This window comes from Loxodonta africana, chromosome 19 (genome assembly GCF_030014295.1).
Source record: "Loxodonta africana isolate mLoxAfr1 chromosome 19, mLoxAfr1.hap2, whole genome shotgun sequence".
NCBI lineage: Eukaryota > Metazoa > Chordata > Mammalia > Proboscidea > Elephantidae > Loxodonta > Loxodonta africana.
This window is the reverse complement of record NC_087360.1, coordinates 80,986,727-81,007,376: the sequence shown is the minus strand read 5'-3', so window position 1 is coordinate 81,007,376 and position 20,650 is coordinate 80,986,727. Positions and strand designations below refer to the sequence as shown.

The 20,650-nt window shown below is 42.4% G+C and overlaps 1 protein-coding gene across 1 annotated transcript; it reads right to left on the bottom strand.

Moving 5' to 3' along the window:
- Window positions 1-5,596: 5,596 nt before the first annotated feature.
- Window positions 5,597-19,129, bottom strand: CCDC110 (coiled-coil domain containing 110). Its single transcript, XM_023550942.2, has 5 exons — window positions 18,970-19,129; window positions 13,298-13,353; window positions 10,531-10,596; window positions 9,195-9,305; window positions 5,597-8,169 (listed from the first exon to the last, which is right to left on the bottom strand). Exons 1-5 carry the CDS (start codon window positions 19,127-19,129, stop codon window positions 6,040-6,042), a joined length of 2,523 nt encoding a protein of 840 aa, XP_023406710.2. The 3' UTR covers window positions 5,597-6,039.
- Window positions 19,130-20,650: the final 1,521 nt, after the last annotated feature.

The following is a 20,650-nucleotide window of genomic DNA, read 5'->3' as shown; positions in this document are numbered from 1 at the left end:
ATGTGACTTAAATACAGTACCGTAATTCATAGTGAGGTCTCTATCAATAGTCCTCGTTCTGTCGAAATATTTAACATAATGTATTGGGAAAGTTATTTTTGATCAATGATGTTTTCTGGTACCCCTTGTCCTTCTGGTAATGTAATTTATCCCTCTGCTACTCCAGGCTTTGGAGAGCTGGAAATAAGAATGCATAGAGACTCTTGTAGGACTCTTCTTATGGGTGCATTTTTCCTCCAGTGGGAGGAACTATGTCAAGTCATATATACATCTGGCCTTTAAAGGAACTGCAGACAGTAGGGAGCCCTGGTGGCGCAGTGCTTAAGAGCTCAGCTGCTAACCAAAATGTCGGCAGTTCGAATCCACCAGCTGTTCCTTGGAAACCCTATGGAGCAGCTCTGCTCTGTCCTATAGGGTCGCTATGAGTTGGAATTGACTCAACGGCAACAGGTTTGGTTTTTCAGCATACGGTAGAGAGAATTTTTAGTATTTTTTTTTCATGCCTTATGTGGTATCTGACATTATTTATTGAGGCCTAAAATTAAGGCCCAATATTATGTACTGCCTTGACCACTGGAGAAACCAGGAGGGCCTTGAATGGCCTCACTCAAATTCCCATCTGTACAGGGCTCCCATAGATGAGGTCTCCCAGCCAAACCACCTTCCTCATCAGGGAGACCAGGCCCAGCTCCTGCTTGTCTCTGAGCAGTAGGTTTCCCTGCCAGCCTATGGGATTATTCAGACAAGCCAGTCACATCCTCCCATGGGAACAGGTGGTCACCCCATCCTCTTCACCTCCAAAGTCTGCCTCCTATAGCCCCTGCTTGTTTGCTCTCTTCCCAGGTGCAGCCCCTGTGTGGCCCTGCACGGTGTGCTGCCTCCTCATCCCCTGGGCAGTGGGTACGTGTGACTCATAAGCTGCTGTTGGTCTCATCTCTCCAGTGTTGAGTGTTCTGTGCCTGGCCATCCCCATTACCCTAGGGTGACTAAACCTCATAACTAGCTTTTTTTTTTTTTTTTCTAAAAGAATACTTAAAACTCCTTTTTTTTTTTTTTAAATCCAAAGATAGTAGGAATGAAAACCTTACAAAAAGATGTATCAAGAATACAAGAATATAATGTGACTCAAAGCGACATCCATTTCTCTTCAGACTAGGAATGGCTCTATTAGGTACACATAACTGATAAAAAGTTATATAATTATATGTTGATAAATGTTACTAAAGAAGCCTTATAAATATATGCATACTTTTGAGATAAGAGCTTTATATGTCTAGAGTTTATTAAAATCTAAGTAATTGTTTATTTTCATTAGTAGCATTTAATCTTCATTAATGTGCTTTTTCACAGCAGTGTACACTACATATCCTGTTGGTGGTGTTAGCTGCCATCGAGGTGTCCCAGGGTCATGGGGACCCCATATGTTACTGAGTAGAACTTCTCCACAGAGTCTTCTTGGCTGTGGTCTTTATGGAAGCAGACAGTATCAAGTGGTCTAACATACACATGTATAATTGGAGCCTCAGAAAAAGGTGACAGAAAAATATTTAAATAAAGAATGGCTGAAAATTTCCAAATTCGATGAAAATTGTACTACAAAATACAAGATGCCTAAAGAACACCAAGTGGATTAAACACAAAAGAAAAGTCACACCAGGACACATCATAATAAAATTATAGGAAACCAGTGATAAAGATAAAAATCTTGTGCCGGCTAGAGAAAAAAGGCACATTATGTACAAAAACAAAGAGTTCTCATCAGAAACTACGTAAGTCAGAAGAAAATGAATGACATCTTCAGAGGACTGAAAGAAGCTATTAACCCAGAATCCTATGTACAGTGAAATGTACTGTTCAAAAATTAAGGCAAAATAAAGACTTTTGCAGACAAAGAAAAGCTGAGGCCTGCACTACAAGAGGTGTTAAGGGAAGTTTTAAGCAGGATAAAAAGTATACCTGATGGAAACTTGGATCTTCTTAAAGAATGCCAGAAAGGATAAATGTGTAGTTAAAAATAAAATGCTTTTTCCTTCATAGTGTAACTTCTTTAAGGGATAGTTTATTTTTTTTAAATAAAAATACTAAAAATGTGTCATGGGATTTATAACATAGGTAGAAGTAAAGCCTAAACAACAATAGCACAAAGAAGGGGGACGTAGAAATATGTTGTTGTCAGATTCCTACGTTATATATGAATTGGCATAGCATCCTTTGAAACTAAACTGTAGTATGTTAAAGATGTATAGATAACCCTACAGAATCTTTAAAGAAAACAGAAAGAATAAAGAAAGAGGTATGGCTAACAAGCCAAAGGAGATGAAATGGAATTCTAAAAAGTACTCAGTGAATCCTAAAGAAGGCAGGAAAAACAAACAAAAAAACCCCAAAACAACAACAAAAAGATAGCACAAATAGAAATCAAATAGCAAGACGTTAATTACATTAAATCATATTGATAATTACATTAAATATAAATAGCTAAGCACTGCAATTATTTTTTTTAACTGTACTTATAGATGAAAGTTTACAGGACAAACTAGTTTCTCATCAAACGGTTAGTACACATATTGTTCTGTGACATTGGCTAATAACCCCATGACATGTCAACACTCTCCCTTCTCAACCCTGGGCTCCCTACTACCAGCTATCCTGTTCTCTCCTGCCTTCCAGTGTCTGCCCCAGGGCTGGTGTACCCCTTTAGTCTTGTTTTGGCCTGTTCAGTCTTTGGCTGATGAGTGAACCTCAGGAGTGACCTTATTACTGAGCTCAAAGGGTGTCCGGGGGCCATACTCTCAGGGTTTCTCCAGTCTCTATCAGGCAAGCAAGTCTGGTGTTTCTTTTTGAGTTAGAATTTATTCTACATTTTTCTCCAGCTCTGTCTGGGACCCTCTATTTTGATCCCTGTCAGATAAGCACCGCAATTTAAAGGCAGAGATTGTCACATTTGATAAAAAGGAAAGGCCCAACTATACACTGTCTGAAATAAACCCACTTTAAATATGAAAACACATTAAAAGCAAAAGGATCCAAAAAGATACATTATGTAAAACCTAAAGATAACCTGAGTGCCTATATTAATATCAGTGCAAAACTTTAGAGCAAGGAATATCACTAGGGCTAAAGAGAGTCATTTCATAATAAAAAGGGATCAGTTCATCAAGGGAACATAATAGTCCTAAACGTGTATGGACACAGTAGCAGAGGTTTAAAACACATGAAACAAAAACAGACAGAAGAAATCCACAAGTACAGTTGGCAACTTCTCCTTTCCTCTATCAGGGATTGTTAGGACGAGCAGACAGAAGATCAGTAAGGACATGGAAGACTTGAACAGCACTGTCGGTCACCGATGCCTCGTTGACATTTGCAGAACACTCTACCACCACTAGCAGAATATCTTCACAACAGCAGAGTGTACCTTCTTTTCAAGTGCACATGGAACGTTAACCAAGATAAACCATATTCTGGGCAATAAAATAAGTCTTGATAAATTTAAAAACACTGAAATTATACAGAGTATGTTCTCTAACCACAACAGAAATTAAATTAGAAATTAATAACAAATATCTGAAAATATACAAATATTTGGAAATTAAAAAACACACTTTCAAATATTCTACTGGGTCAATAAGTCATAAGGAAAAGAGAAAATATTTTCAACTGAATCAAAATGAAAATACAATGTATCAAAATTTGTGGAATGCAGCTATAGCAGTGCTTAGGAGGAAAATTATAGCTTTAAATGTATGTATTAGAGAAGAATAGAGGTTCAAAACCAGTGACCTAAGCCTCCACCTTAAGAAACTGAAATAAGAAGGAAAAAAATTATAAAAATATGAGCAGAAATCAATGGAATAGAAAACAGGAGAACAATAGAAACAAATCAATGAAACAAGCTGATCTTTGAATAGAGCAATAAAATTGATAAAACTCTAGCTAGATTACTGTTCAGTAAAAAAAGAGAAACCCCAAATTACCAATATCAGAAATTATAGAGCGGACATCACTACAGGTCCTCTGGGCATTTGGGAATTTAGATGAAATGTACCAGTTCCTCAAAAGTCACAAATTACCAAAACAGACTCAAGAAGAAATAGAAAATAAGAATTGTTCTGTACCTATTAATGAAATTGATTTTGCAATATACAACCTTCCCATAGAGAAAACTCCAGGCCCTGTGGTGAATTCTATTAAATAAGGAAGAAATAATATCAAGAATACTCATCCTCAACTAATCCTTTCAGAAGCTAGAGGAGAAGGGAATTCTTCCCAACATATTTTATTAGGCCAGTTTTATCCTGATACCAAAACCAAAGACATTAAAAGGAAATAAGACTACAAACCAATACCCTTCTCAACATAGATGTAGAAATCCTTAAAATATTATGAAATCAAGTCCAGGAGTATATATTTAAAGGTAATACAACATGACCTATCAGAGTTTATCCTGAGAATGCAAGGTTGGTATTATATTTCAAAATTAATCAGTGTCATTTGCCATATTAACAGATTAAAGGAGAAAAACCATATGATCACCTCAATAAATACAGACAGACCATTTGGCAAAATTCATCCAGGATGTTTGTATAACTAACAGTCTTGGAATAATAATAACAGAGGCACTTTGTCTCCCCCTGGAGCAAAGGGTGGGTTTGTTTACAGCCTTGGAAGATACAGTCTCTCGTGGAGCAAAAGCAGGCGTGGTACTATCCAGTACACAAGGTAATATTTCTCTCTGAAGCAAAGGGAAACACTGGTGGTGTAGTGGTGAAGTGCTATGTTTGCTAACCAAAACGTTAGCAGTTCAAATCCCCCAGGCGCTCCTTGGAAACTCTATGGGGCAGGTCTACTCTGTCCTATAGGGTCACTATGAGTCGGAATCGACTTGACGGCACTGGGTTTGGTTTGGAACAAAGGGCAGGCCTGCCTACTGCACATTAGGGTTCTTCTCCTATAGGGCAGCCCACTGTTTGTGGTGTTGTCTGGACCGCTTTGGGTCCCCTGGGTTATAGGAAACTCACGAAAAATGCCGACACTTTCGCTACTGCTACTACTGTGTAATAAACTGTCCTTTCTCTCTGACCCAGACGTCTTGTGTCCTCTTCTAGAATCCATGAAATTGCAGCAGGCTAACATATTAGCTAAGGAGCTCTGGTGGCACAGTGCTTAAAGTGCTCAGCTGCTAACCGACTAGCTGCCTCACGGGAGAAAGATGTAGTGGTCTGCTTCTGTAAAGGTATAGCCTTGGAGAAACCCTATGGGGCAGTTCTACTCTGTCCTATAGGGTTGTTATGAGTAGAAACCCACTTGGAAGCTGTGGGTTTTTAAACACATGTTAGCTTATAAGAAGGGTAAAATTTCAGATTCTTCACAGTTTTTGATAATAAAAGAATATATTGCTAAGTCCCATTTCTAATTTTAAAAACTAGTCTACTTTTAATCACCTATTAGGTAATTATAATACTATGTAAAAGTAAATTTAAAATTATTTCCTATGGAAAAAGTACTTGGACACATTTTTTAAAAATTGATTTTAGAATTTATTTACATATCTTGGAAGGAAGCAATTGATATAGTTTACTTGGAGCTCCTGGGGGGGGGGAAAAACATTTTAAAGGTGGAAGTGTTAATTACACTTTAGAAAAAAAAAAAGCCTGTTCCCCCACAAAATTGCTTTGTACATGTATAATATATATAGATACGGATAAAATAACTAATTTTTTTAAAGAGAAAAATTCCTAAATAATTCCATTATATACTAAGTTGGGAGCCCTGATGGCACAGTGGTTAAGAGCTTGGCTGCTAACCAAAAGGTTGGCAGTTTGAATCCACCAGCCGCTCCTTGGAAACCCTATGGGGCAGTTTATTCTGTCCTGTAGGGTCACTTCAAGTCGGAATCAACTCGACAGCAATGGGGTTTATACTAAGTTGAATCCAAACCTTACAAAACCAAATTGTATTCATCTTAAAGTTTCCTTCTTATTACTATGTTCTGGCTAGTGTTCCATAGGGTAAAAGAATCTGAAACACATCTCTTTCCTAATCCACCCCAATATACATACCTTTCAAATCAGGAGCCGAAGTCCTGCACCTAGGACTGGAAGTTTCTTCATACGTATCAGAGTTGTCAAAATGATATTTCTCCCTTCTTGAGATGTAAACCGTTTTTGGTAGGTCATTGTGCTGACTACAGATTTTATCAGTTAAATTAAAATATTCTCGTTGAAGATTTCGCATCTCAAATTCCAAGGTATCCCTTTCGTTTTGCATACTTCTTACGTAGTTTTCCAAAAGTATTTTGTCTTCAGTAAGCCTACTGATGCTGTTTTCAAATTTTAAGTTTTCTTGACTATGTTTCTTTAGCTCTTCTTTTAGAATCTGATTATCTGTTTTAATTTCCATTACCATTTTTGATAACATTTCACATTCCTTGCCCATTTCTGACAAGCTGTTCTTATAAATATTTGCTTCTGATTTTGCATTTTTTATTTCTTTCCGAAAATTTTCTTCTGCAGTAGATTGGTATGTTTGAATATTCTCAACTTCTCTCTCCATCATTTGTCGAGCAGCGGTAGCTTCTTGTAATGTTGCTTCAAGGTCAAGTTTTTCATTTTTAAATGTTTCTATTATTTGGATAAGGGTTTCTTGTTCAGTTTTTGCCAATCTTTCCTTCTCTTTTAGTTGCATTATCTCTAGCTGGTTTTCTTTCAGTTCCTTTTCAAGTGAGCTTTTTTCCTTTAGAAGCTGGTGGGTTTTTTCCTCTAACATTTCTTTTTCATCTTGTATCAGCAGAGTGTTTGTTTTCATAGATTCCATTTCTATAGTCATTCGATTGTTTTCATTATTGACAACGGCAAAATCATTCTGAGCTTTGTGTTCTTTGTGTTTTAACTGATCTAACATTTCTATCATTTGTTGTTTCTCCACAGAAAGTTGACTGTTTTTTTCCTCCAGAGTTTTATTTTGGCCTTGGAGGACATTATACTTACTAATTACTTTTTTCAATTCTTTAAGACACTCTTTGCTGTCTTCTTCTGTTTTAATTAACCTGCACTGAACAGTGTTCTTGTCTTCAACCAGGTCCTTAAGCTGCTTTTCGTATGTTTCAATTTTCTGAATCAGAGACTGTGTGGTAGAGACAAGAGTTTTTATTTTGGTCTTAAGGGCTAAATTTTCATTCTCTAGCTCTGTTACTTTTTTCTGTATCTGCACAGATTCTTTTAGGTAATTCTGTAAGTACTGAATTTTTGCCACACACTGCTCAGTCACAGAATTGACTTTGGAGGCTTTCTCGTTTTCAAATACTGTTGATCCTTGTTTTACTACAAATGATTGCCTTTCTTTGTCTTTTATTTTATGTTTTGTGTGGTCAAGGAATGACAGTGTATCTCTTGGAACTCTGGAGTGGAATTTTAAATCTGTAATACTCTTGTCAGTGATAGGAATTTCCATATTATTTTTCTCATTCTTCTTTCCCCTGTGTATTTCACTTTTAGATAATTTTTTACATTTCCTACAAAAATTCACATGGACTTTTGACACTGTTTCTCTGAGTGGGAGTAATTTGTTTACTAATGCCTCTAATTCTTTAATCCTTTTGGATTTTTTATCCTCATTTAAGTTATTTTCCTCCTTAGTAAAATTAATTTTGTCCTTGTGAATGGGGGACAGATCGCATCTACCATTACTTTGAACATTTGTATCAGTTTTTAAAGTTTGAAGTTCATTTGTGAGTGCCAGTTCTCTATCGTGTGACTTTTGAAGTTCTTCCTTCATTTGTTTGATAGAGTGGCAAATATCATCTAAATTTTCATAAAATCCATGCTTGAGAAAAGGCACAGTAATTGCGGGTTCTTCCAGAATTATTGTATCAGCTTGAGATGTTCCATTTGGAGGTGGGTTAGGTAGAAAACTGTAAAGGTTATTATAATTCTTCAGCATGTCAGAATTTCCTGAAGGGCTCATAACTATGTTTGAAGCTGTATTATCTGTTGATGTTCTCAGAGTTAGTATGTCCTTGAAATGTATTTGAGATGGAATATTTATACTTTGAGAGATACTGTGACCAGTATCACTACTGAATTTTTCTTCCATTGAACAGAGAGACCTGGAATCCTCAAAATGATGAAATTTCTCCATAGAAAGGATTTCCTCTTCATTTTCTATAGGCTAATAACAATAAAAACACATTATAAATGTACTCTCATTTGTCACATGACCAACAACTTAAGATGATTTTTGTAAAGAATTTATTTATACAACTAAAATGAGCATTTTATCCAATTCTATAGCAAAGAAGCCTAACAAGTATGATTCATTTTCTCCAGAAGACTTAACAACAGTTGTTTTGAGATCTGTAACTCTGGTCTGCACAATTTGCTTAGAAATTGCACTTATTTCCTTAGGGTGTGAGGGTTCATGGATTTCAACTTCAGAAATAGAAATTTAACACCTCTGAAGAGACCGTCATACATAGATGGGGAAGGTAGAAGCAATAGGTCAGATAAACCAGAAACCAAACCAACTGCCCTCGAGTCCATTCCAACTCATAGCGACCCTATAGGATAGAGCAGAACTGTCCCATAGGGTTTCCAAGGAGTACCTGGTGGATTCGAACTGCTGACCTTTTGGTTAGCAGCCATAACATTTAACCACTATGCCACCAGGGTTTCTAATAGGTCAAATGGACACTTCAAAAAAAAAAAAAAAAAGATGATTACCACTTCTGAGCTGTTTGTCAAACATGGCTTGCATTCCTAGTTTCAGGATGATCCTAGGGCTGGCACTATCCTGGAACTGTGAGTTCTGTTAGTGTAGGTACAGTGACTAGGTCTGGAACTGTTCTAGGGAATTCACCCCAGGGCTCGTCAGTCCTAACAGTAGAAAGAACTCTAAAGTGGACTTACAAAACTTACAAAAGCTACCTTCTACTTCAGTTCACTTGGAAATCCCTAGGTATCTGAACTAAATCAAATTCCCCTCACACACTCTCCTAAGAGAATCGAGAACATTGCAGAAGTATTGAGGTAAACGCACATCTTTTAGGATTTTCAGGACAGGAATTTCCTTATTTTCGTCTTTGACAGTCCATTCTTCCTGTGAAGAAGGGGAGAACGTAAAGGTGAAGATAAACTGATTGTAGTAACATTTTTGTAGTACCTAAATATACAAATAATTTGTACAGGATAACATACCAAAGCCTTTTCAATGCGTGTGCTGAATACTAGATTTTTTTCTGAACTAAATTGTGGGTTTTCTACTTCAATAATGCTTTTGTTCAGTATTTCACTGATTTCAGACTGTACCTTCAAAAGATAAATTGAGAATGTTAGAATTTGATTTACAAATTTATGAGTGTACAGTAATAGTAATAGTAGAGGTAGGCACCTTTAAATTTCCTGCACATAAAAATCCCTTCCCATCATGTAAAATATAAAAAGTGACTTTTAATTATTGTAGTCTCTATCATGAAAGGAGTCTTTAAGAAAATTATGCTTTTACTATATATGATTATAAAATCAAAAAGACAATTTAGTAAAAATAAAACTTTGTGAGCTAAATAGCTTAAGATGTTTGACTTTTTAAATGACTGAGTAAATCAGAGACCTTTGATGTCTGTCATCCAAAAAAATCCATTCTGTTACCCTCGGGAGGACATTATCTTCTCTTTACATTTCTCTGCAATTACTTTGGGTACAGAACATTGCAGGGAAGTTTATATCAGGTCTTTAGTGATAAGTGTTGCGTTCTGTACCCTCACTGTCTATCCTCTATCCTTCTGTTAACACTACTTCTTACTTTTTCCAGATAAAGCTCATGTACCTTTGGTGACACTGGCCCAACTTCTCATTCCAGGGGTGGGCATGTGACTCAGAGCTAATTAGTCAGAACATTGCATTCCTCGGGCAGTGACTGGTTCAAGCATTGCATGTAACCCAATCTGGGTCAACAGGAGTCTGGCCTAGGACCTTAGTATAAACTCTTAAGAGAAAAAGACATGTTCTTTTTCTCTGCCTGACTTAAACCTAGAAGGATAAAGGCCTAGAGCTTCTGGCATCCCTTTTGCCACCACACAGAGTCTGAGAATCTATTACTGTAGAGAGCAGAGCCAAGATGTGGAGTGAGACTTGGTCCTGATGAGGTCAGTCCTGACCCTGAAGTGAGCTATCCCTAGGTTACCTGTGCCAATCAATTATATTTTTTCCTTAAGCCATTTTGAGTTAGATTTTCTATGACTTATGCACGCTGTACAATAAGAGTACCTCTTTGTAGACTGTATATTCATAGCACTTTGAAGATGTATTAAAAAAAATCAGTAAGCTCTATTTCTTTTTTGCTCATACCCAAATACAAGCATAACAGAGAGAACATAGTTTCCTCAAAATAGATTTTAAGCCTGGAATGTGCTGTGGCCTCTAATAGATAAGAATCTATAATGATTAATCAACTGGCCAGTGATGATCAGTCCAGAAGTGTGGGATGACATCGTGAGTTTGGATATTTCCTTCCTGTGTAGACATTAAAACATACCATGCTAACATTCTGCAAAGTCTGTATTCGGAGAGCCTGAAATGATTCCAGTTGATGCTGAAGAGCCTATAGCAAAATTAAACAAGGTACAAAATTGAGTATTTTTAGGCTGGCAAATATTACATGGATTGTTATGACTTTTTATGTCCCCCAAAGTATCCCACTTACTGCTACAAAAAGTCAGATGACTCACATTCTTAGTCATTCTTTTTTTTATATAATTTTTATTGTGCTTTAAGTGAAAGTTTACAAATCAAGTCAGTCTCTCACGCAAAAACCCATATACACCTTCCTACACACTCCCAATTACTCTCCCCCTAATGAGACAGCCCACTCTCTCCCTCCACTCTCTCTTTTCGTGTCCATTTCGCCAGCTTCTAACCCCCTCCACCCTCTCATCTCCCCTCCAGGCAGGAGATGCCAACATAGTCTCAAGTGTCCACATGATCCAAGAAGCTCACTCCTCACTAGCATCCCTCTCCAACCCATTGTCCAGTCTAATCCATGTCTGGAGAGTTGGCTTCGGGAATGGTTCCTGCCCTGGGCCAACAGAAGGTCTGGGGGCCATGACCACCAGGGTGCTTCTAGTCTCAGTCAGACCATTAAGTCTGGTCTTACGAGAATTTGGGGTCTGCATCCCACTGCTCTCCTGCTCCCTCAGGGGTTCTCTGTTGTGTTCCCTGTCAGGGCAGTCATAGGTTATAGGTGGGCACCATCTAGTTCTTCTGGTCTCAGGTTGATGTAGTCTCTGGTTCGTGTGGCCCTTTCTGTCTCTTGGGCTCGTAATCACCTTGTGTCCTTGGTGTTCTTCATTTTCCTTTGATCCAGGTGGGTTGAGACCAATTGATGCATCTTGGATGGCTGCTTGCTAGCGTTTAAGACCCCAGACGCCACTCTTCGAAGTGGGATGCAGAATGTTTTCTTAATAGATTATGCCAATTGACTTAGATATCCCCTGAAACCATGGTCCCCAGACCCCTGTCCCTGCTACCCTGGCCTTTGAACCATTCAGTTTATTCAGGAAACTTCTTTGCTTTTGGTTTAGTCCAGTTGTGCTGACCTCCCCTGTATTGTGTGGCGTCTTTCCCTTCACCTAAAGTAGTTCTTATGTACTATCTAATTAGTGAATGCCCCTCTCCCTCCCCCCTCTCATAACCACAAAAGAATGTTTTCTTTTCAGTTTAAACTATTTCTCAAGTTCTTATAATAGTGGTCTTATCCACTTTTATAATAGTGGTCTTATACAATATTTGTCCTTTTGCAACTGACTAATTTCACTCAGCATAATGCCTTCGAGGTTCCTCCATGTTATGAAATGTTTCACAGATTCCTCACTGTTCTTTATCGATGTGTAGTATTCCATTGTGTGAATATACCATAATTTATTTATCCATTCATCCGTTGATGGACACCTTGGTTGCTTCCATCTTTTTGCTATTGTAAACAGTGCTGCAATAAACATGGGTGTGCATATATCTGTTCGTGTAAAGACTCTTATTTCTCTAGGATATATTCCAAGGAGTGGGACTGCTGGATCGTATGGTAGTTCTATTTCTAGCTTTTTAAGGAAGCGCCAAATCAATTTCCAAAGTGGTTGTACCATTTGACATTCCCCCCAGTGGTGTAGAAGTGTTCCAATCTCTCCACAGCCTCTCCAACATTTATTATTTTGTGTTTTTTGGATTAATGCCAGCCTTGGCAACTCTATAGGGCAGTTCTACTCTGTCCTACAGGGTCCCTATGAGTCAGAATTGACTCGACGGCAGTGGGTTTGGTTTTTTGTTTTGTTGGAGATGAAATCTCATTGTCATTTTGATCTGTATTTCTCTAATGGCTAATGATCGTGAACACTTCCTCATATATCTGTTAGCTACCTGAATGTCTTCTTTAGTGAAGTGTCTATTCATATCTTTTGCCCATTTTTCAATTGGGTTATTTGTCTTTTTGTAGTTGAGTTTTTGCAGTATCATATAGATTTTAGAGATCAGGCACTGATCAGAAATGTCAGAGCTAAAAACTTTTTCCCAGTCTACAGGTAGTCTTTTTACTCTTTTGGTGAAGGAAGTCTTTGGATGAGCATAGCTGTTTGATTTTTAGGAGCTCCCAGTTATCTAGTTTTTCTTCTACATTCTTTATAATGTTTTGTATACTGTTTATGCCATGTATTAGGGCTCCTAACGTTGTCCCTATTTTTTCTTCCATGATCCTTATCGTTTTAGATTTTATATTTAGGTCTTTGATCCATTTTGAGTTAGTTTTTGTGCATGGAGTGAGGTATGGGTCTTGTTTCATTTTTTTGCAGATGGATATCCAGTTATGCCAGCACCATTTGCTAAAAAGACTGTCTTTTCCCCATTTCACTGTTTTGGGGCCTTTGTCAAGTATCAACTGCTCATATGTGGATGGATTTATGTCTGGATTCTCAATTCTGTTCCATTGGTCCACGTATCTGTCATTGTACCAGTACCAGGCTGTTTTGACTACTGTGGCGGTATAATAGGTTCTAAAATCAGGTAAAGCAAGGCCTCCCACTTTGTTCTTTTTCAGTAATGCCTTATTTATCCGGGGCCTCCTTCCCTTCCATATGAAGCTGGTGATTTGTTTCTCCATCTCATTAAAGACACATTCGTAGTCATTCTTGCTAACTAACCAGTGGGTTTCATAAGGATTTTTCTGGGGATGAAATGACAGAGCCCATATGCATTTATTTGGAAAAAGGTCAGCTTTTTCATGGATTTTTAGAGATTAAAAAATGAAATACACTCACTTTCAATGCTGACTGTGGTTGGACTTGATTTTCTGATTCTGCTCTGCAGCTATATCCTGAAATGTAAAATTGAAAAACCTGTGGTTTAATTAGGTTTTTAAACATTTGTATAGAAAACTAACTTTGTAGGATAAGACAAGAGATAATGAGAACTTTGATATTATGTTGTGAAGACCCCAATGCTTGTTACATATTTGGTGTAAGAAATTATTCTCTCTTGAATTAAAATACCTGCCAGAGGTTCTTGCAGTGTTTTTAGCTTTATAATAAACCACTAACTTTTAACACCAAACCTCAAACTCTCAAAAATTCAAATATCTTTGTTTCTGGGTATGAACTATAATCTTTTTTGTAAAAACAGAAAAACAAAAACAAAAAAACTAGTAATCCTCATACATGGGAGACCCTTGGGAAAATACTTTATAGGCCTCAGGCTCTGTGAAATGGCCATCTGATATTTTCCCCCTGACCAGGGAATTGGAATCGACTTGATGACAACGGGTTTGGTTTGGTTTATCACGGGAAACAAACTGGATTAACAGATTGTCCTTTTGCCCTTAAGCAATGTCTATAAAGATTTATATATTCCCCCCTAGAAGAGGGATCATAGATCAGCAACAGAGGAAGGGCCTGTGTAACGTCTGCAAATTTTATGACATACAACCCTCATTGTCCAAATGATACGCTATTTGCTTTTTTTTTTATTTTAAACTGTTTTATTAAAGAATTTAAAAACTTTCAGTGTCCTGAGTGAAATTAGAGTTATGACTTGGTATTGGGCTGATGATTTCTGCCGGAAGAGAAGGTTTTAGAACAGGTCATCCCATCTTCTCCTTTGGAGTGGTAGCCTGCCAGACTTACAGAGATGGTGGCAAAGTATGTCAAACCCTGCACCATCTGGCCCCCATCACTGGAGCAATACTGGTTATGAGCCTAGAGCTTTAAAGAAGCCCACCTTCAGTCAGAGGACAGGGAGGGACAGCCAGCCTACTTGCATTACTGGGAATAAAATGGCAGTTAAACTCTTGGTAGTCTGAAAATTCATCACATAGAGGAAAAAGGAATGGAAGTAAGGTCTGGACCAGTGCAGGAAGGCATTGTGAAGTCTTCCAGATCCTAAAATAACTTTTTCTAATGAACTCAGGTAGACCAAAATGCAAATCAAAAAGAATATCACCTAGAATCCCACCACCCAGAACTAACTTGTTAATTTTAGGCGCTCACCCTTCAGTCAGCAATCTATGCCTTGATGTGGAAAAAACAGAAATGATTTTGGAACAGTGGGGTCATATTATACATGCTATTTTTAAATAAATAACAGTAAATGTATATTTCTATTGTGTATAGTGCCAAGAAGGATGAGAAAATTAGCATTTCTACTTCCACATCTGCTCTCCATTGTCCTGATACTTGCCAGTTGTATTATTTTTACACTAAAGCTTTACAATGTTTACATTCTGCTCTGCAGTTGTAAGTCCCACAAACCTCCATATTTAAACATTAAGTAGGATTTTATTCTTGTTTTCAGTCTTCAGTTTATTCTTAATGGCATCACTGTTCAAAATTCCATCACCTTCCTGCATTTGCAGGCTCCTTTTTCTGTACAATTTCCTTTGTTTCATGAGGAGGACTTCCAATTAAGCATAGAATTCCTTTTACTAAAACTGAACCAGAAATACATGGACAAAAGAAATCTAAAGCCTTAGTAAAGAGATATGACAAATAAGAAAATTTTAAAAAAGAACTATGAGCATTTTTTGTTCATCTGGTACTGCTGGAGGGAGGTCTGGAGTCTTCCCTCACTCTAAAATCTCTACCTGGAAACTAGAATAATTTTTATAACTTAATGATTTAGACTTTTTTTTTCACTTTCTAGTGGTTTATTCCCCCAACTACCTCATTCATTCGGATGTTGAGTATCATATGGTGTGCTCTGCCGTAGGCGCTATAGATACAGCAATGAATAACATGGTGTGCTCTGTCATAGGCGCTATAGATACAGCAATGAGTAAGACAGAATTCCTGCTCCTATGGGACTTACATTCTAAAGGAGCAGACAGGAAATAAAATGAAACAAAGGAATTACCAAACAAGATAACTTCAAACAGTGATAACACAAAGAAAATAAACCAGGCGGAAACCCTAGTGGTGCAGGGGTTAAGAGCTATGGCTGCTAACCAAAAGGTCAGCAGTTCGATCCACCAGGCCCTCCCTGGAAACTCTACAAGGCAGTTCTACTCTGTCCTATAGGGTCGCTATGAATTGGAATCGCCTCTATAGCAATGAGTTTGGCTTTTTTTTTTTTTGGAATGTGAGAGACAGTGAGTGGGGTGGGGTCAGCATTGGGGAAGGTGGCTAGAAAAGTCCTCACTGATCATATGAGACTTCAGCTGAAAATCCAAGTGCCAAGAAGGGGCCAAAGGTCAGGGGCATAGCGAAGGTAACAAGTGCTTGGGGGCAGTCTCTAAGGTGTGCTCCCTGCCCCCAATTTCAAGATGGAACAGATGCCGATATCAGCGACGTGTCAGCAGAAATGCCTTCCCCGTCTTTCTCACTGTCTCAGTCAGGCACCTTTCATATTTGTGGCACCTCAGAATGTCATTCTGCCCCTCTGTGTCCCCTTGCTACGTCTCTGCCAGCCATGGGAAGAGATGCTGAGCAGAGGAAGCAGCAAGGTCCTGAAGCAGAACAAGTAGCTGTGTTTGAGGACCAGAGGGAGCCAGAATGTACAGCTTAATGAGAGGGTGGGAGCACAGTCTGATGTGGGGCCAGAGGAGGAGACAGGGCTAGATCTCACAGGCCAAGCTGATAGGTTTGGCTTTGATTTTAAGTGAAACTGGAAGCTGTGGAGGATTTTAATCATGGGTGGGATTTGATCTGACAGAAACATTTTAAAGATCACTTTGCTGCATGATAACGGAGTGTAAGGGGACAATTACTTTAGCTGTTGTCTGAGTGATAGGGAGAGGTAACTTGGACTAGAATGCTAGTGAGGAGATGGAGGGGAAAATACATAAATACCCAAGAAGCCTCTCTCTCAGGAGCTCGGCTGCTAGCCAAAAGGTCGGCAGTTCAAATCCACCAGCCGCTCCTTGAAAACTCTGGGGGGCAGTTCTACTCTGTCCTGTAGGGTTGCTAATGAGTCGGAATCGGCTCTACGGTAGTGGGTTTATATGTATGTATGTATATAAGAGCCAGGCCAGGATATATATTGGAGATGAAGCCGGGACTATTTGCTAGAGGATTAAATATAAGCAGAGAAGAAAGGAATCAAGGATGACTCCCAGGTTTTTGCTTTGAGCAGATAGATGGATGATGATGTGATTTGCTGAAATGGAAAAGAATGGGGTGGGAACATATTTTAGGAGAAAAAGAAATCCTTTTTAGCTATGTTAAAGTTAAGTTGCCTGCTATCAAAGTGGAGATGTCAAGTAGGCAACTGGATATACCAGTCTGTGTTTCAGGGGAGCAGTTATAAACACTACTGGGTGATATGGAGGTCAGCGCTGACCCAGGTTGGGTAGTTTACACGGAGTGACAGCAGAGAAGCCCAAATGAGTGTGAACATTTGTGGACGATAAATATAGGCAACTCTTTCTGGTTTTACTGTGGAAGGGGATGGTGAATACGGTTGATATTCGAAAAGATGTGAGGGTCAAGAAGGATTTTTTAAACATGGGCGATTCTAACATGCTTGCGTGCTGGAATCCTATAGTAGAAAAACAATAATTTTGAAGAATGAGGGAGGCTAATTGCAGAAGCTAAGACTTAAAAATTCCAGAAGAGAAGGGGTCTTTAACTGAGGAAGGACAATCCTTCACTGGAAGGCAGAGAACATGGGTACCTAGGCAGGTAGGTTAGCAGACCTGAAGGTGGAGGATTAGGGAGTTTTGGTTTGATGGCTTCTGTTTTTTTCAAATAGTGTGAGATCATGTTATGAGTTGAGGGGTGGTGGATAGGGGGCTGGAGAGCTGAGGAGACACGAGGAGTGAAGCAGCTATCTTGGAGAGAAGAAATCAGGTAAGTTCCCAGATAGCACTGAGTGCTCATTTTAGATTCATGGTTATGACTCAAAAATGAGTTTTTCTCCAGCAATGTTCAGATGCCTCAGTGTAGGCAGAGAGTAGGCACGTGGATTTATCTATTTTTAAAAGCTATTAAAATCACTTTTGTTTTTCTTGTGAGTTCCAGAGACTTTGGCTGCTACTTATTCCCAAAAGGAAGGTAATTTTCAAATTCAGCAATATTTAAAGAACCACATGGAATTACGTGATCGTAGAATTGGAAGGGAAGTTATCAGTCATGCAAGTAATCACAGGAGACAGAACATAACCACACTTCACCGCTTATTAAGTCCCTGCTAAGTGTACAGTTTTGGGAGGTATAAAACCAAAAGCAAACCTGTTGCCATCGAGTTGATTCTGACTCATAGCGACCCTACAGGACAGTGTAGAACTGCCCCAGAGGGTTTCCAGGGAGCGCCTGGTGGATCTGAACTGTCGACCTTTTGGTTAGCAGCTGTAGCTCTTAACTGCTGCACTGCCAGGGTTTCTTTGGGAGGTAGACCAGAGACTAAGTGGCAGATGAGCCCTGGGCATGCAGTGGTTAGACACCCCTTCAGGCCAGTGGGCTCTGCCCCTCCCCTGGCATGTCACTGGACACCAGGCTCCTCTGAGAGGCACTTCTCTCTGTGAAGTGAGGCCCCAAATTCAGTGTTCTCAGATTCCCTTGTACCCAGCTGGGTATTCCCACACATCTTTTTTATTCATGGTTTATATGAAGCTTGAAAACCAGCTATTTGGTTATTTCAAACTGCTATCTGCCTCCCCCACAATACTCTTTAGTCCACAAATATTTACTGTAAAAAAAAGTTTTCTTTAGAAAAAGAATATATCTTTTTTAGTGTCTGTCCAAAACGATCAACAATTCTTATGTAGTATTCAGGTGTGGTATACTGATTGAGGCCTGAACTCTGGAGCCATTCTGCTGACCTCTGGTTCTGTCACTTGCTAGTTGTGTGACTTTGGAGTGTTTGTTAACCTCTCTGTGCCTCAGCCTCCTCGTTTGTAAAATTAGGATAATGGTGGTACTTACTTGATGGGGTTTCGAGGCTTCAGTGAGTTGATATTTGTAAGTGCATAGAACAACGTTTGGCACAAAGACACTGAGCCGGAAGTGCTAACTATCATCGTTGTCAGCTGTCATCACGTCAGGGCCTCACTCATGAGGTCCCCTGCACAACAGCGTGCAAAGCGACCGCTCCTGCACCATCCCCGATTGGTTGGGAATCCGACTGTTGTGATCCATACGGTTTTCACTGGCTGATTTTTGGAAGGAGATCGCTAGAACTTTCTTCCTGGTCTGTCTTAGTCTAGAAGCAACACTGAAAACCTGCTGAGCATCACAGAAACCTGCAAACCTCCACGGACAGACAGGTGGTGGCTGCACGTGAGTTGCACTGGCCAGGAACTGAACCTGGGTCTCTAGCCTGGAAGGCAAGAATTCTACTCCTGAACCACCACCGCCTCCTAATTTACCAGTAAAATAATACGAGTTATTGGGAGAAACTGTGCACTGGAAGCACCCCTGTTGGGCCAGGGAATGTGGGCAATGTACCGTCACCTGTAGTAAAAGGCAGAAACACCACTAGGCCTGGGCCTTGGGGACCTTACCTGTTTCACTGTCACCACTTTCCTTTATCACCTCAGAGGAGTTTAGGATCTTGGTTGCTGAAAGGAGAACCGAGTCAACATCTTCTTCAAGACGCTCTTCTGTAACAGAAGCATGCACCCAGTTTTGGTTTTGTTGGGAGAAGGTGGGGATTGCGAACATGGTCGCCCCTGGAGGCTGCAGGAGAAGACGCTGGGTCCGCCGGAGGGCGCGCTGGGACCGCGGCAGGGCGCGTTGGGTCAGAAGGAGGGGGCGCCGGGGCCGCGGGAGGGCTCGCCGGGTCGGAGGGAGGGCGCGTCCGGGTCGGGGAGAGGACGCACTGCGGCCGCGGGAGGGCGCGCCGGGTCGGAGGGAGGGCGCGCCCGGGTCGGCGAGAGGACGCACTGGGGCCGCGGGAGGGCGCGTTGGGTCAGAAGGAGGGGGCGCCGGGGCCGCGGGAGGGCTCGCCGGGCCGGAGGGAGGGCGCGCCCGGGTCGGGGAGAGGATGCACTGGGGCCGCGGGAGGGCGCGCCCGGGTCGGGGAGAGGACGCACTGGGGCCGCGGGAGGGCGCGCCGGGTCGGGGAGAGGACGCACTGGGGCCGCGGGAGGGCGCGCCCGGGTCGGAGGGAGGGCGCGCCCGGGTCGGCGAGAGGACGCACTGGGGCCGCGGGAGGGCGCGTTGGGTCAGAAGGAGGGGGCGCCGGGGCCGCGGGAGGGCTCGCCGGGCCGGAGGGAGGGCGCGTCCGGGTCGGGGAGAGGACGCACTGCGGCCGCGGGAGGGCGCGCCGGGTCGGAGGGAGGGCGCGCCCGGGTCGGCGAGAGGACGCACTGGGGCCGCGGGAGGGCGCGCCCGGGTCGGAGGGAGGGCGCGCCCGGGTCGGGGAGAGGACGCACTGGGGCCGCGGGAGGGCGCGCCGCGTCGGAGGGAGGGCGCGCCCGGGTCGGCGAGAGGACGCACTGGGGCCGCGGGAGGGCGCGCCGGGTCGGGGAGAGGACGCACTGGGGCCGCGGGAGGGCGCGCCCGGGTCGGAGGGAGGGCGCGCCCGGGTCGGGGAGAGGACGCACTGGGGCCGCGGGAGGGCGCGCCGGGTCGGGGAGAGGACGCACTGGGGCCGCGGGAGGGCGCGCCGGGTCGGAGAGAGGACTCACTGGGGCCGCGGGAGGGCGCGCCGGGTCGGGGAGAGGACGCACTGGGGCCGCGGGAGGGCGCGCCGGGTCGGGGAGAGGACGCACTGGGGCCGCGGGAGGGCGCGCCGGGTCGGGGAGAGGACGCACTGGGGCCGCGGGAGGGCGCGCCCGGGTCGGAGGGAGGGCGCGCCCGGGTCGGGGAGAGGACGCACTGGGGCCGCGGGAGGGCGCGCCGGGTCGGGGAGAGGACGCACTGGGGCCGCGGGAGGGCGCGCCGGGTCGGGGAGAGGACTCACTGGGGCCGCGGGAGGGCGCGCCGGGTCGGGGAGAGGACGCACTGGGGCCGCGGGAGGGCGCGCCGGGTCGGGGAGAGGACGCACTGGGGCCGCGGGAGGGCGCGCCGGGTCGGAGGGAGGGCGCGCCCGGGTCGGCGAGAGGACGCACTGGGGCCGCGGGAGGGCGCGCCGGGTCGGAGGGAGGGCGCCCCGGGTCGGAGGGAGGGCGCGCCGGGTCGGAGGGAGGACGCGCTGGGACCGCGGCAGGACGGGGCCGGGATGGAGCGGGGTCGGTGCGC